Raw genomic sequence first — 17,362 nt, 5'->3', positions numbered from 1 at the left:
GTATAATGTGAAAGTGTGACAGTGTTAGTAGCTCAGTCTCGTCTGGCTCTCTGAGTCTCCAAGGACTGTAGCCCACCAGGCTCCTCTGTCCATGTGATTCTCCAGGCAAGAATACTGGAGTGGGTTACCATTCACTTTTTCCAGGGGATCTTCCTGACCCGGGAACTGAACCCAGGTCTGCTGCATTGAAGGTGAATTCTTTACCATTTGAAACACCAGGAGGATATTATAAAATATATTATATATAAATACATATTTAATAAATAATATATACTTGTATATACATAGAATATATAACATATATTTATATAAGAGGGCTTCATTGGTGGCTCAGGCCATAAAGAATCTGCCTATAATGCAGGGGGAGACCCGGGTTCAATCCCTGGGTTGGAAAAATCCCCTGGAGGAGGATATGGCAACCCACTCCAGTACTCTTGCATGGAGAATTCCATGGACAGAGGAGCCTGATGAGCTATAGTCCATAGGGTCAGAGAGAGGCAGAAACAGCTGAAGTGGCTTTGCATGCATCCACGTAATATATATAATATATAAAAATAACCCAGCTTCAGAGACACCCGTTCCCAAGGATTGGGCACATATGCCCTGAAGATCATGTATTTAGAGATTGGGTGTCCAGTTACACCTTTTAAAGAGAATGGGCAGAACGTGGTTTTAACATCATTACATTCTCCAGCACTCCCACCATTGTAGCATCTGGTGTAGCCTAAATATCTCATAATCAATATGTCATCACAGCACTTCTCCCAGCCGGGATTCAGTGTCCTGGAGCTCAATTATTCTCTTCTGAAGATATACAGTTCTGAGAACTCACCCTGCACACAGTGCAAGCATTCGAGGGAAAGCAAGTAACGTTCGCGTGACTGCCTCTTGTTTTCCGAAGGTTATATACTGCAGTACTCCGAGGACAACAGTGAGCAGTGGGGGAGTTTTCCCATCAGCCCCAGTGAACGCTCCTACCGCCTGGAAAACCTGAAGTGTGGGACTTGGTACAAGTTCACTCTCACTGCACAGAACGGAGTGGGACCCGGGCGCATAAGTGAGATCATAGAAGCGAAAACATTGGGCAAAGGTATGTAAGACTTCTGTTGTTTCTAGAGATCCTCTGTCTTCCAGATCAAAGAGGGGGGCGGGGCAGCAGATTGGAGTCACGAAAGATGCATCATGGATCTGTGAGTTTGAACGTTGTTATCCCTGGATGGGTCTGGCAGTGTTTCAGCATATTGAGAGAGACGGCTGGTCTTTACAAAATAGTGTGATTCTCTTTTTTTAATTATTTCATTGGCAGTTTAAAAGAAGAGTGTCCATAGACATAAAAACTAAGCTTGTGGTCCCCAAAGGAGAAAGGTGGAGAGGAGGACTAAATTGGGAGTTGGAATTAACAGATACACACTACTGTATAAAACAGATCAACAACAAGGACCTACTGTATAGCACAGGGAACTGTACTCACTATTTTGTAATGACCTAAAAGGGAAAAGAATCTGAAAAGAATATATATATATATTTACACATATGTATAACTGAATCACTTTGCTCTATACTTGAAACCAATACAATATTGTACATTAACTATACTTTCATAAAAAGAAGTATGTTTTTTAAAAAAGAAGTGTCATTTGAAAATCAAGGCCTTTGATGCCAACAGTGCTACCCAGTTCCCAGGCTGGGTAGCCATGAAGTGTGACCTTTGCCCTCTCACCTTCTCCTAGGGTGACCTTCTCCCTTGTCATCCCCCCCCCTTCTATTTATAACTGTCACCTTGCCTCATAGACTCTGCTTTCTAGATGAGAAGTCACTGGGGTTGACTGTTAACCTTCAGTGTGAGCTGGTTTTCCCTCTGAAAGGTGGACCTTTAGGGAGGCGAACCCCAGGGCAGTGATGTTCAGAGGTGAAATGTGCAGCCTGAAAACAGCATCAGGAGGGCAGGATGGCACTGCACGTGAGTGTAGGTGAGGAGGTGAAGAGGGGGGTCTTTGCAGGTTTCCTCCTGCTGACTCTCATCAAGTTACATGGACCACATCACAGGCGCACCAGACATCAGCAGGCGAGGGTGTTATTTGGATGCAGTGCTGAGTTTTGCATAACACACACCAGGGCTCAGATGATGAAGTGCTGACTTCTGCAGAAACATACCCATCGGGTCCTTGGGCTCCAGTACGAGGCACTTGGACAGCAATGATGCTGTGGGTACTTCCCACATCCAAGTCTGCCTTCTCCTGGGTCAGGTCCATGAATGGACACATCAGCCCAGCACATCACAGTGGTTCCTTCAAAACTACTCAAGGAAGAGGAATCCCTCAAAGCTACCTGAGTGGCTGTGTCCTGGGCTTACATCCTAAGTTTTGTCCACCAAATAAAACAAACAAACAAAAAAAAAAGCACTCAAAGAAACACATACCTGAGAACAGGTATGTTCTTCAGAGAAATCTAAGATTCACAAAGCTAACCGCTACCCACCCAATGCTCCCTCTCACTCCAAGGTTATCTTGGCTGGGACAGCCTGTTGGTTCATAAGATCCTGGTAAAGAGTGGACAGGTAGCAAGCAGCCTGTGACCCAGACTTGAACTGAGCCCCTCGCCTACAGGGAAGCAGTCCAAGGGCAGTGCAGGATGACCTTGGTGACCTTCACTCACACGCCCCGTGACCTGGCCCCCTGTCCCCTCTCCGCAGAGCCTCAGTTCTCAAAGGAGCAGGAGCTCTTCGCTAGCATCAATACCACGCGCGTGCGGCTCAACCTCATCGGCTGGAATGACGGCGGCTGCCCCATCACCTCCTTCACACTCGAGTACAGACCCTTCGGGACCACAGTCTGGACCACGGCCCAGCGAACCTCCCTCTCCAAGTCCTATATCCTGTATGACCTGCAGGAGGCCACGTGGTATGAGCTGCAGATGAGGGTGTGCAACAGCGCGGGCTGTGCAGAGAAGCAGACCAACTTCGCCACGCTCAACTACGATGGCAGTAAGCTGGCCCCGGCCTCCCGCCTGCGTCTCGGGACATGTGCGCAAGCTCACTGTCCCTCTCCCATTCAACATCCATCCTCGGCGCAATGTGACCCGTGCCCGCAGATCCCCTTAGGCTTTGGGGTCATCCAGTCTGCTCCCCGCCAGGGCTCCCTAGACCAGGTACCCATGTGCCCATGGCTGAGTTCCAGGAAGGAGGGACTGAGGCCCGGGGACCCTCACTAGGCAGTCAGGGTGCAGGAGTGACTTCTTTTTGGGCTGAAGGCTTCTCTGCACGTGGTTGGTGCTTCATCATGACTGTGAGCTAACACTGCTTTTGTTGTCTCCCTCCTCTCCGCCCACCCCATCCCAAACCACATAACAGCTTTCTTTTTTCTCTCATTTAGCCCTTAAATTGCATGTGCAAAAGCAGTTTTCCATAAGTGAAGGCACTTATGTTAGTCTCTGAGAAGAAACAGAGGCACAGATAGAAATAGAATAATGTCATAGGATGGTAGTGGACATGCACACACATGAACATACGCATGCATGCACACATTCATGGGCACACACAAACATGCAATTTGCAAGGGGTTTCTGAAAACCAGGCGAGGTGTCTCATGGCGATTAGTTGACTGAAAATAAGAGAGAGACATTTTTATCCTTTTTTTTTTTCCCTACAACTAGTATTGTGCACCATTTATTGATATTGAACAAATGTCAAGCCCAGTGAAGCTAAAGGCGGTCTGACATTGATGGCTCTGCAGTCAGGGGATTTCAGAGAGTCCTAACTAGCAGCAAGTTGAGCTGATTTTTGCATCTTTGCAGCAGTGGTCCACTCTAGGAAAGGCAGTGGCTGAATTAGGTGCTGTGCTCATTTGTAAAAACAGTCTCCACTGCTCAGATAACCTGGAGCTGTGGGCTCAGCTCCCTTGGAGCTCCTGTCCAGCATCTACCCACCAGGCCAGACCATGGTGCCGAGTGACTTACTCAGAAAGTCTGTGCCTGAGCAAACCCCCCCATTCTGTTCTTCACTGGAAAGGCTAAGGGATGTCCTCTCCTCTGCCTGTGTGCATTCAGGATCTTGCCTTAATTAAAGCCCTGGCAGGAACTCCCTTGGAGTACTGGTTATCCTGTCCTAAGAAAAGAGAGTCCATAAACCCAAGGAGCCTGGGATGTGACCAAAGGATGCTCTGGAGGTGATGTGGACTCAGCTCCTCCCCTGGTCAGTCTTGACTGGCCCTGGGCTTGTCCCTCCCACCCTGGCATACTCTGAACCCATCCTGGAATCTCCTGCACAGATTCCTCCCCAGCCAGAGCACAGGCTCGCCCCCAGCATTGCAGGCCTGGGTGGGGTGAAGGCAAGAAGGTGCCTATGTGAGAGTCCTGGAGCTGGTGATACCAGCCTGGGCCCCCGCCCTCAAGACTGCTGATCCAGCTCCCAGATGTGAGGCTTCTCCTCAGAAGCCCTGCTCCTCCTGGGCCGCATCACTCTAATCTCCTGGCCTCAATCAGCAGTGATTTCAAGAGGTTCCATCACAGAGCATCAGCTACCATAGAGTAGCACGTCTGACCTGCTTTCTCCTCCAATTCTGTTTCATTCTTTGATCTTATAAAATAAAGGGTTTGACGCTGACCAAACGTTTTCCCTAGTGTTTAAAGGCTCCCCAAAGTCCTTTGATAGCAGGATACACATTTGAGCAGAAAATATATTTCTTGCTTTAGATAACGGATGTCCACTAATTGCCTTTCAATCATCCCACTCTTGCGCCCAGACTCACTGTAATCTGTGTGGTCCAGAGCGCAGGGCTTCAAGGTGCGCATTGGTGATAGGCTTACAGCTAATCATTTAATTAGCAACCTCTCACATGCAGCATTTGAAACTGTCATTCTTACTTACAAAGTGCTCTGCAGACTTTAAATGGCTATTTTCTAAAAGAAATGTCCTCACTTTATCCAAGATCTCAGATTAGAGTCATGAAAAACGTCCTACATGTAAAATGTTCTGAAATCTGAAATGATTTTATTACACTAAAAAGAAAAATGCGTATGTCTGTTTTCCTTGAAAAAGGTTACATATTTCTTTGAACCAACCTTGTGGATATATAGCTTTAATATCTCTTGTATCACTTCTGCCTGAAGAATTTTTTTTCATTTGGGGAAAAACAAACATTGATGATTAGCTTTCTGTCTGTACTAGTCAGATTTCAGATTCTTCCATATTTTTTTGGACTCCTTATTCTGCCATTCCTTCAGCCAGGTGTTTGTACTGGTCCTGTGTCATCTTGGTTCTGTAGACACATCCTCACCTGCATCCCCTTTTGTGCTTCTTACCTGAATTCTGAGCATTTGCAGTCCCAGGTCTCCAGCCAAAACCAGTGTTTATAAATTGGAAGAATGATATTGTTGGCCTTAGCAGACAGCAGAGGGGCCTGGTGTTCTGTATTCCTGCTCTACTCACTAAATGCAGGACAAAGACACTTTTTGTTCAAAAGGAAATTATATTATTTTTGCATTATTTTTCCTAAATTACTGGCTTCCTGGCCCTTGTTTTACATGGAAAATACAGAAGACTGGAGCATCTTTTCATAGTGGTGGATGCCAAAATGCAAGCTCCATAAAAGGGCATGCCTGTGTTTGAATCTCTGGACCCATTTTGTTCAGCCTCTCAGCAGAAGGCAGCTTAAAGCAGCTCAGAGTTCAGACTGCTTAAGTGTTTCCTTGTAATTCTAAATAATCTGAGTTTCAGAGCATTATAAGGGTCAGTAAATAGCTTGCTTTAGAGACCTGGATAGCTCCTCTTTGAAAAGTTGATTTTGCTCTAATGTCCTGAAAGGAGACTTTTAAAAGTAGATTTGGTCTTACATCCATGATAAAGAGCAATGAAATAACCAAAGAGAGATTTTCAGCTCCTTTAAGCAGGTCTATCTGGTACAGTCTCCCCAAAGCCTGCCTTCTGTCCACTTGCCAAACCCATTGTTCCTTCTTTGATGTGCAATTTTTCAAACAGCCACTCTCAATTGTGTTCTGGGTGACACTCAACTCCAGGTAAATGCATGTGACTTTTTAAAGCACCCAGCCTGGATATTATGCTTTCAAGTGTCTGCACCCAGCACGTTACCAGTGAAGTCCCTTTCAAAGAAATGGGCTTTGTCCTTTGTGCAGACTCTAGTTCCATGTTCTGTAGAGTAAGCATAGGAGGCAAGTGAGTAGTAAAGAAATTAGCAAGGACCTAGATGAAGAGTTCCTTTCATCTTCATCTCCGTGGACGCCCTCGGATCACTCGCGCGGTTCTTATAACCCATCATCCCTAAAAACTCCGCCATGCTGTCGTCATTAACAGCCACCTAACATCATGACCCTGTTTTCAGGTACAATCCCCCCACTCATTAAGTCAGTTGTCCAAAGCGATGAAGGGCTGACAACCAACGAGGGGCTCAAGATGCTGGTGACCATCTCCTGTATCCTGGTGGGGGTCCTGATGCTGTTTGTGCTCCTGCTGGTGGTTCGGAGGAGGCGGCGTGAGCAGAGGCTAAAGCGACTGAGAGGTGAGCGGAGGCTCGGCTGGTCCCCCCGCACAGCGGGACCAACAGCTAGCTGGGGAGAATCTCACTCCACGGAATGCCTTTCCCTCTCTGGACTGGATCCCCAGGCTGCCTGGTTCTGTGACCCGTGATGTTCCTTGAGCAGGATGTCAGGGCCTCGTGGGCAAGTCAGACAAAAGTTACTGCTCAGAAACTGAGTGAAAGCCAACCTCTTTCAAGTGTCCTAAATCCTATCTTGTCAGTAGGGCAGGCCAAGAGAATGACTTTCCCGTGGGTCTGCCAACACCACTCTAATTCAGTCTCTGCAGCAATGCCACCAATTACGGCCTCCTTTAAAAAGACCTGTCTGATGGGCTCTGGAAATGAGAACTATTTTATTGCCGGAAAGAGGAAATTGAGGGTTTATGGTCCCGGGAAAGCATTGTGAGGCAGAAAACACACATGCTTTCCTGAATTAGAAATTGGAGCAGAATCCTGGTGTAAGAGTTTCACTTTAACTAATAGAAAATAAAATAATAGATGATGATAACTTGGGCCAGATGAGAGCCATTGTCAGCAGCACCATTATTACGATGTCCAGCTCTGTAGATTCTGTGCAACGGGGCTATTTCCAGGTCGTGTGCAACAGTCCAACAGGCCCTGGCTCTGTGGTGTGAGGACAATGAGTTCTTTCAAATACAAAGCCCTGGGCAGGACAGAGTTCTCTGAGTCCCTCCTCTTTACCTGTCATGGTACTGAGCCAATCCAAGTTTGGGTAGAATGCATATCCAAGCTGTTTGCACTTTAGTATCAGTGCAGTGAGGGGAATGCAGCATCGCCTGTGTTCCTCAAATTTGCATTTGAAAGGCAAGCCTGGAAGCTCTGTCCTTAAGATGTCTCTGGGATATCCCCAAGCCCTACTGATAGATCTGGACGTTGACCTCTTGTGTAATTAACCATAGAACAGTTAGATCAGCGGGACAGTGGGATATTTCCACCTGTCTTCTCGTAGCCAGGGCATCCTCTTGATATAGCTCTCACACGCCTTACCATCAGTGTGCTTCTGCTTGGCCAATGAATTAAAGTGGCTGAAGCATTACACACGGCACTCCATCTGCATGCTTTAATAGTCCTTTTGCTTAAACCTTCTGCAGCCCAGTAATTCAGATGAACTGTCGATCTCACTGAAACATCCTTTCTAAATGACACTCTCCACTTAGCGTGTAATTTTGCACATTCACTTGAGTAAATCTTGTACCCGGAGGGTCATGCTGGGTGCTCGATGTACAAAATGTGAGAAAGAGCCTTCTGAACCTTAGGTTCAAAGTAGGAGGCAGACACTCAGTCATCTACCAGCGAAAGAGCCCAAATGTCACAAGCGCTGAAACGGGGCTGCAAATAAATCCTTCGTAAGCACAAAACAGGAAGCAATTAATTGCAACTGGGGAGGTAAGGGGGTGCCATTTATGAGAACAGTATCACAAAAATATCGTATTGCCTAATCTATTGAGAAATCTATACAGGTGTGCTGTATTGGATTCCATTTACAAGTGTTCGTCATTAAAATATGAAAAGGACTTTTTTTTCCCCAAGTCTAATGTCTTTATTTATTTGTTTCTTTTTTTCTTTTTTTTTTTTATTAGTTGGAGGCTAATTACTTTACATCATTACAGTAGTTTTTGTCATACATTGAAATGAATTAGCCTTTAATACCCCACTCACAACTATGGATAGATCAACTAAACAGAAAATGAACAAGGAAACACAAACTTTAACGGACACATGAAAAGGACTTTTTTAAAAAAAAAGTTTTTCAGTTCAGTTCAGTTCAGTCGCTCAGTCGTGTCCGACTCTTTGCAACTCCATGCACCATAGCACACCAGGCCTCCTTGTCCATCACCAACTCCCAGAGTCCACCCAAACCCATGTCCGTTGAGTTGGTGATGCCATCCAACCATCTCATCCTCTGTCGTCCCCTTCTCCTCCTGCCCTCAATCTTCCTAGCATCAGGGTCTTTTCAAATGGGTCAGCTCTTCACATCAGGTGGTCAAAGTATTGGAGTTTCAGCTTCAACATCAGTCCTTCCAGTGAACACTCAGGACTGGTCTCCTTTAGGATGGACTGGTTGGATCTCCTTGTAGTCCAAGGGACTCTCAAGAGTCTTCTCCAACACCACAGTTCAAAAGCATCAATTCTTCTGCACTCAGCTTTCTTTATAGTCCAACTCTCACATCCATACATGACCACTGGAAAAACCATAGCCTTGACTAGACGGACCTTTGTTGGCTACGATATTTATTTTTGGCTGTGCTGAGTGTTCATTGTTGCACGGGCTTTTTTCTAGTTGTGGTGAGTGGAGGCTACTCTCTAGTTGTGGTCAAGGGTTTCTCATTGCAGTGGCTTCTCTTGGTGTGGAGCACAGGCTCTAGGCACATGGGCTCAATAGTTGCATCTCCCAGGCTCTAGAGCACAGGCTCAGTAGCTGTGGCGCTTGGGCTTAGCTGCTCCACAACATGTGGGATCTTCCTGGACCAGGGATCAAACTTGTATCTCCTGTATCAGAAGGTGGATTCTTTACCACTGACCACCAGGAAAGCCTCCAAAAGGACTTTTTAAACCACCCCCCACCTTTTTTTTTTTTTTTTTACCAAAAACAGAAACCCATAGCCTGGCCTTAGGGACATTGTTATTGAGGTACCAAGGCTGTCTGTTCTTTTTGCACTTACATTGAACTAGCTGCATTTAGAAGACTAGAAATTGTCCATATAACCTTCTTAAAAACCAACGGTAACACTTTTTCATCCATCATTCCTGTTTGATCGCAAGGGTTTACCTACAAATGTGTTAAACACTAAATCCCTTCCAGCATCTCCCACCCTCTGCTAAATTCACCTTTTCTTTTCACCCTGGCCCCCGTTGCTTCCTTTCACCTCCCCAGCTATTGTCTGATTTTCCTCTTCTATTTAACAACTTGAACACCCCAACCTCGCTCTTCTCTGCCAAGAGCAAGAAAAAAATGCTAAAGCTGTTGCACATTCTTCCTGGTGCATTTAGGTCAGACCGGTGGCAGGTGGGACGTCCTTTCTTTTTGTTCTTCACAGTCCCTTGTAATTTAGTTATTGCCTTGCAAGGACTCTGTCTAGAAAATATCCTGGGCTGGCATTTTTATTGTCGTCACCTCTGCTGTCCCACTCCGCTATTTTGTCACTGGTCTCGGTAAAGAGAGCAACTCATCACATCCTCAAGTCCAGCCTTTCATTCCCCGGAAATGATTTTGTTTTCTTTGTGCTGAAACAGAGGGAGAGCTAACACAAAGGTTTCAGCAGGGGGAGAAAATAAGTGCTGTGGCAAAGAAGATATATTCATGGGAGATGCTGAGGAGCAAAGAATCCCAGAGAAGTAGCTGGCAGGGCACAAAGGTATCTGCAGTCTTGCATTTTACTTGCCTAATAAAAGCTTCCAAATCAAGAGTTTGATGAGAGGTCAGGAAGAATGCGAAATGATCAGATACCTCATCCCGTAGCCTTCCAAATGGCAGGTTTTACTTTGGATACACTGAAATATTCAATTCAGCACACTCTCTCTGATTATCTTCCATGGGCCAGGTGCAACATTTTTTAAAGCTAACTGTAAAATTTTCTTATTAACTGTCTCTATTTGATCACAAGAGTTTGGCTAGGTCCTGGAGAGGAAAGAAAGGTTACTAAGGTTCTGTCCCAGGACGATGGAAGCTGATACCCTGGTGGCAGTCAGCAAAGGCTTACGTGGGACATGCTCGTCTTTCTATAACATTGAAAAATGTGCCATAAAAGGGCAGAGTGAGTGACTAGGGCTATTGGGAGAATCAGTGAAAGGCCAGAAAAGAAAGTGAAATTGTTAGTTGCTCAGTCGTGTCCAACTCTTTGTGACCCCATGGACTATAGCCCACTAGGCTCCTTGGTCCATGGGATTCTCCAGGCAAGAATACTGGAGTAGGTTGCCATGCCTTCCCCCAGGGTATCTTCCTGACCCAGGGATGAAACCCATGTCTCCTGCATTGCAGTCAGATTCTTTACCAACTGAGTCACATGGAAAGCCCAAAAGGCCAGACCCTGCCCCTCAAAGATCTGCCTTTTAGGTTTGAAGGGGCCTTGAGCTGGTATGTTTATTAATAATACAACATATTTCCCATTTGCTCATGGAAGGAAACTAGAGCCATAGAGTTTAAGGCAGTAGGTGCCCGTCTATTAAACAGAGTCCATTAGTAAAATCACTCAGTTACCATATGACCCACATAAGGCACAGATCATATCCCTGGGTTAGAATGAGTTCAAATATATTTACAGATTGAATGGCTTCATACAATATTTTATTGTGTAAAATAAGGACATTTCTAATAATAGGTCAGTGTTTCCTGAGCAACTACTCTTCAGGATCAAAACTGGAAATAGGAAAATTTGGATTATAAGAAAATACTGCAGGGGTTCCTAATGAACACTGTAAGGTCAGCTTACATTGACCTTGTTTGATTGCTATATGCAACTCAGTGTTTATAAGTAGGTTTGTTTCACTGTATCGACAAGCAGCCTAGTTAGATAATGCACCATAACGTGCTTTATGTAAAAATTTTTTTAAAAAAGAAAGAAAGAAAATGGGACTCAAGCAGTTTAGCCAACCTATATTCTTCCTTCCTGAGTGCATTACTAATTTTAGAGCCTAGCGACCTCCTAAAGTCTAAATTGTCTTCAAGTGCTACATTTTTTTAAAAATCTATAACCTTATCCACAAGTTCAGAAGTCACATTTTGCTTTAAATGGTGCCCTGATTTTTTCCTATTGCTAGCTCCTTTGAAGTGCAAGGTTATAGAATAAATCACTGGCTGGGCCTATGATCCCAGCAGTGCCAAATTATAAAAATTTGATTCCCATGTCAAGTAATCAAGGCCAGGATCACTAAAAGCTCCCCCCTTAGTTTTTTACCCAAGAGGTTGCAAAGTACCCAACCAGTATGGGTCAACTGGCAGTGCCAAGCCAAAAAGCTGCTTGCAACGTTTCAAATAAGCTAAAGATAAAAATCAGTGGATGACGTAAATTCTGATCTTCTTCCCTTGAACAGAAGCGTATTTATTATTTGAAACATGGTTTTGAATGGATTAATAGTTTAAAGCCGATTAGTTTTGGAAGATCATTCCTAAAGAGAATGTGGCCTTTGGTCATCCACAGGCATGGCTGAAGGGGTGGGCCATGACTGTTCTAATATTCCGTTTATCAGCTCTGCAAATATCTGAGCTAAATCTCTCCTCATCTGTAAGACCAACACTTAGCTTGAACTCTGATAATCTAACAGAAGAAGTGTGTGCATCTGGGAGCTCAAAGACACTTGGACTCAAGGTAGACTTGTGTAAAGGTGGCCATGATGCATTGAATCATATGCACGCAAATATCCCTGGTGTACCTTAGTGAAGGAGTGGTGGGTGGTCCCCCCAGAGACCTCACTGCCGAACTAATAGATGTCCCAAGTGGGGCTGAGATGGGATCAGAAGTCTGAAACTGTAGTTCTCAGCTTTGCATTTTCTTCCTTCTTCATTCCTTTCTTTTTATCCTTTTGACCTTCATTTCTTAAAAATTATCCTTTCAAAACTTCAAGTGTGTTATGGCAGAACTAAATTTTTAAAAAGGGTTTCTGTATCTTACAGTGGGAAAGCACAGGAACAGAGGGAAGGCAACAGAGCCAGGCCAATGGCAGCCACGGAGCAAGGGATGGAGGGATGGGGACACAGGGGCAGGCGGGGTGCAGGCAGGAGCAGGAGGGAGCCAGGCGGCCTCAACCCAGGGCTGTGCCCTGCCTGTGTGTTCTATTTTGTCCATGTTTGTATTTGCAGTTTTCTGAGATGGCAAGAATATATGGTCTGCTTTCTGGGTTATGAGTCTTGTCATGGCTTTGGAATCAGCTTTCATTTGACTAGATGATTAGGAGTCCTTTTTGTGAACCTATAAAAGTGTAAATGCAGGTTTTAGAGCCCTTAGGAAAATAGCTGCTTTATGAGATCCCTTTCAATTTCACAGAAAAGCAGGGGTTGTTGTGAGGGAGCTTTTGAGAGACGGTAAAGCGGGGAAGGGGCTTCCCCGGTGACACCCACTAGGTAAAGAACACGCCTGCCAATGTAGAAGATGTAAGAGATGTGGTTCGATCCCTAGGTTGGGAAGATCCCTGGAGGAGGGCAGGGCAACCCACTCCAGTATTCTTGCCTGGAGAATCCCATGGACAGAGGAGCCTGGTGGACTGCTGTCCATAGGGGTGCACAGATTTGGACATGACTGAGGCAGTTTAGCCCGCACGCAGAGCAGGGGGACATCTGCTACTCAAGTTGGTTTTGTGTTTGGGAGACGTGTGCATGTGAATGCCCTGGAGAGGTATGAATGGAAGCAAATTCCATTCACTTAACTAGAACTTCGGAGAGGAAAGTGTGATGATGTGCCTATGAATGAGAGTCCCCTTTTTTAAGGAAACATAAGGGACTTTCCTAGAGGTCCTGTGCTTAAAGACTTCGACTTTCAATGCAAGGAAGGCGGGTTCCATCCCTGGTCAGGGAACTAAGACCCCACAGGTCTTGTGGTGAAGAAACCAAAACATGAAAAAGAAGCAATATTTTATTAATAACAAATTCGATAAAGTCTTTAAAAATGGTCCACATAAAAAAAAAATCTTTAAAAAAAGAAAAAAAATTAGAACATGTGCTCAGGACTGGCACAGCTGTAGTGCTGGAGGCCTGTGCTGCCTCGTTGATAAGAACGCCTATCCCAAATGCAGACCCCTCAGGAGGGATGCTTCACAAAGAAGAGGGAGCTGGGGAGACCACCTTGTGATGCTTTTACCCAGCTGGGATGCCTCTTCCTGAAAACTGACCGAACCACAATTAATCGACAGAGCTCTAGCATTTTCCATGCTTTCTTCTTCCTTTTCCCATAAGTCTTTATATTGCCTTGCTTTAGTCTCTTAATGTCTGTGCAAATAGGTGTGAATAAACTTGACATCTTGACACTACTGTGCTCTATTTTGCTGACATGAAAACTGAAGGGAACTTGAAAACCACACATCAGTTAGCTAAGGACTAGCAAGAGAGCTGAGATCACTTTTTTCTACCCAGTCCTTTCTCTGTGACACTTCTTCAGTTTTGGAACTCTCAGGAAAGAAATAGTCTGTCGCATCCATATTAAGCTAGCTTAAAAAGATATATCAAAGAAACATGGAATTAAACACAGAATCAATCTATTGACACAGAATCAATAATGACTTTATGATCTTATTTTTCCCCATGAAAGATATTTGTTCATTTCTTATGTGTATGTTCATTACCACCCACCCCCCCCATATTTAAAGAAAAAGGATTCCTTTTTACTTGCCTATCCTTAACCTACTGCCCTTCTCTCCACTTCTTTTCCCCTCTGAATTCTTGAAAGACTCTTTGACAATCAACTACATCATGTCTCACAAGCTCCTCTGAATCCTGTCTCACTGCTCCCCCAACCTCTCAAATGAAAATGCTCTCCTAAAGGCAGGGAGTCAGTTACCTTAAGATCCCCAAATTCTCCTTTCAGCTATCATCTTCCAGCCCTCTTTGCACATTCAGAGTGTTACCACATGTTATTTTTTGAAACTGTTTTTTTCCATCATTGAGTATCACTAGGAAAGCCTGGTAACCTGTCTCTATCATCTCCCAGACTGGAAGATGAAGGGAAGAGCACAGAGCCAATCATGGGTATAGAGAAACAGCCAGAGCTTTAGAAAGGTGTCACAAAGTCTAAATCTCAGACTGAGCTGAAATTTGTGGGGGAAAAAATGTGGCAGACAACACAAAAGAGCGTGGAGCTGTGTTGGGAAAGAAGAAAAAGAAAACTTGAGATGATGTTCTCATCTTAACAGATGGCAGGTAGAAGAAGATGGACTCAGCATCTGTTTTACTTTGGTGTGAACCAAGAGAGGTGCTATTCAGACCAGAAAATGTGAAACAAGAATTATAGAAAAAGAAGGAAGGATGAGGGGGATTTTGAGAAAGGAAGGGAGGGAGGGATGGAAGGAAGGAAAAGGAAAAAGGATAACTCAGGTAGTTTGAGAAAATCATCAAAACCCTTGATTATTTAAGTTGATTTACTCTTTCAAAACCTACTATGTGCTAGTGATTTGGGGAGGATTGGAGAAGATGCTGCCTAAAGTCATCTTCCTAACTCCTTGCTAGTAGATCAGTCAGGCAAGCCAAGCTTACAACAGACTATTACCCAGGACCCCAGATGATGAGAATCAAACTGTGGGCACCAGTCGATGCAGTGATAATCCCCAAGAAGGACATTTTCTCTCACTGAAAAGATTAGCAAAGGTGTCGTGTGGTTCCCCCACATTGTTGTTGTTCAGTCACTCAGTGGTGTCTGACTCTTTGCGACCATGTGGACTTCAGCACTTCAGGCTTCCTGCCCTCCACTCTCTCCCAGAGTTTGCTCAAATTCATGTCCCTTGAGTCGGTGATGCCATCTAACCATTTTATCCTCTGTCGCCGTCTTCTCCTCCTGTCCTCAATCTTTCCCATCTTCAGGGTCTTTTCCAATGAGTCAGCTCTTTGCATCAGGTGGCCAAAGTATTGCAAAAACCCCCCAAATTTTTTTTAAAGATTCTGAGCAAAGTGTTTTCAGACATAACCCCAAAGACCTTTGTACATCATCTTTGAACAATCAGATTAGAGAGGTGTTAGGAAGTATACTCCATACCCATTTTTGAAAAACAGTAAGTTCTAGAAATTGTAGGTTGAAGTAAATTAGTTTAGGTTATAGGATAGGTTGTGAGCATGGAAGGACATGATAGGGATCAGCTACAGCCTGAACAAATCCTATTTGCACTTTGACAGGGTTGATAGAGAAGAGAGGACCAGGTTATAGCACTGGGCTGAAATACAGGCGAGCTAAGCTGATTTCTGAGATGGCATAAATCCAGGTGGGAGCTAATGTAGTAGAGGATGAAAGGCTAAAACCAAGGAGATAAAATTTAATAGGGAAAATTGGAAAGTCTCCAGTGTAAGTTGTAAAAATTTATTTACTTAGCATATAATGAGCATTGTGTTCCCAACAGTGGGTAAGAGACTATCAAAAAAAAAATTACCAGTTTCTGGGCTCAGCCTCATTTAATAAAGGATGACACAAAATCACAGGTCTTCCATAGAAGAGAGTCCCAAGTGGAGAACTGCCCAGAAATTCTGACATCTGAGGAGTGATTGAGAAAATTAGAGAATTCAGCCCAGAAAAGAGAACACTGAAGCCAAGCTACCTCAGACATGCCAGCTACCTGGAAATATTCAAATGGCTTCTCAGTAGCTCCAGAAGGCGCATTTCTTATAGCCAGGGAGAAATTACATCAAGGGATTTCAACACAAGAATAGGAAGTTGTTTTCCATAATGAATTATATCCTTTGGAAAAGACTGTGTGTGGCTTTACTGTACCAGAGGCTGGAGATAAAGACAAAAGGTCCATTAGAGAGACAGTGTGAAACCAGGAAGTCATGATGCAAAGTGCCAAGACTGAGCTGAACAGATGCGGAGATGCTAGACAGGTGCAAAGGTCCTCAGAAGCCCAGGGAACCAGAACACCAGCGTCACCTGCTGAGTTGGGAGGGTGTACAGAGCAAGTCATGTCTGGGGGGAGGGTGGGGGTAAGGGCTTGGAAGGACAAAATCATGGGGGTTCTCGGCAGAGAATGAAAGAACAGAAAACCCAGAGAGGGTTGGCGGTTCAAAGTAAGAGGGAACTAAGCTTGGACGACTAGGTCCAGCACAGGAGGCTGGTACCCTGAGCTGAGGAGTCCTATCGGCAGGGAGTCTCCTCGGAGAATTTCAGAGCACAGATGTGACCTAGTGAGGGGTGTGACTCAGAGCCATTTCTGCCCTTTCTGCTGTGGGCAAGCTGCTTAGAGGGCTGAGAGTCTGGAGCTGGGCAGACCAAAGAGGGAGATGCTGATGAGGAAATGAGAATTGAACTGGGGAGAGAGAAAAAAAGCCAAAGTCCTAGGGAGACTGGTGTGTTGAATGGGGAGCCCTCAACAGACGTGGAAGCCAGGTCAGTGATGGAGATGTAGGCACCGTGCAGTCAGCAAGGGTGTTGTCTGCCCTGGGACTGCTGCCGGCCCCGGCTCATTGTAGCCTCTGTCCAGGGCACTGTGGAAGGGATCCAGACATTTATTAGAGGAGGATTTGAAAACTCTGTGATGCCCTTAAGATGCCACGACTCCATGATTTTTAAAATAGTCTCTTAACTTGTCCCACATCCGCTTCTCACCCCTAAAGAGGAGAGTGTCCAGAGTTCTTCCTTTTCTTCTCCCCGCCCCCTGTCTGAGTAGAAGACCCAGAACCCATCATATCCTTGACATCTCTCCCAACTGGCTTCCAAATCAGCACCCCCCACACACACAGTTTACTTTAATACATTAAAGGACTCAATATATTTGAAGCCAGACATCTCAGCCTGCACCCAAGTTGCTGTTTCCTTGCTTCCTGAAGGAGCTCAGAATTCCAACACTGGCTCTTTCTGTGTCCTGGAACACTCTCCCTGTTCATTTGTCCTCTCTTTAAGGTGGTAACAGTCTTACTTCCTCTCCAACTGACCCAGCCTGAGACAGTGCCCTCCAGGGTATGTATGTTGGTCAGCTGACATGAGGAATGCGCTCCTCTGCGTGTCCCTAAGGATATGACATGTGTCCCCCTCTATGTATAAAGGGCTTCCCTGGTGGATCAGATGGTCAAGAATCCACCTGCCATGCAGGAGACCCAGGTTCAATCCCTGGGTCAGAAAGGTGCCCTGGAGAGGGGAATGGCTACCCACTCCAATATAAAACACTTTGAGGATTTTTTAAAAGAG

The 17,362-nt window shown here is 45.0% G+C and overlaps 1 protein-coding gene across 1 annotated transcript in view; it reads left to right on the top strand.

Moving 5' to 3' along the window:
• DSCAM (DS cell adhesion molecule) overlaps positions 1 to 17,362 on the top strand; it is an 808,668-nt gene that overhangs the window by 748,353 nt on the left and 42,953 nt on the right. The window contains exons 25-27 of the mRNA XM_070466795.1: positions 902 to 1,090; positions 2,693 to 2,983; positions 6,336 to 6,512. Of these exons, the coding sequence (XP_070322896.1) occupies positions 902 to 1,090; positions 2,693 to 2,983; positions 6,336 to 6,512 (657 nt within the window). The remainder of the gene's footprint in view (positions 1 to 901; positions 1,091 to 2,692; positions 2,984 to 6,335; positions 6,513 to 17,362) is intronic.

The sequence above is a fragment of the Odocoileus virginianus genome, chromosome 4 (genome assembly GCF_023699985.2).
Source record: "Odocoileus virginianus isolate 20LAN1187 ecotype Illinois chromosome 4, Ovbor_1.2, whole genome shotgun sequence".
NCBI lineage: Eukaryota > Metazoa > Chordata > Mammalia > Artiodactyla > Cervidae > Odocoileus > Odocoileus virginianus.
Note: the sequence above shows the minus strand (reverse complement) of the source record. Positions and strands in the feature narration are given on the sequence as shown.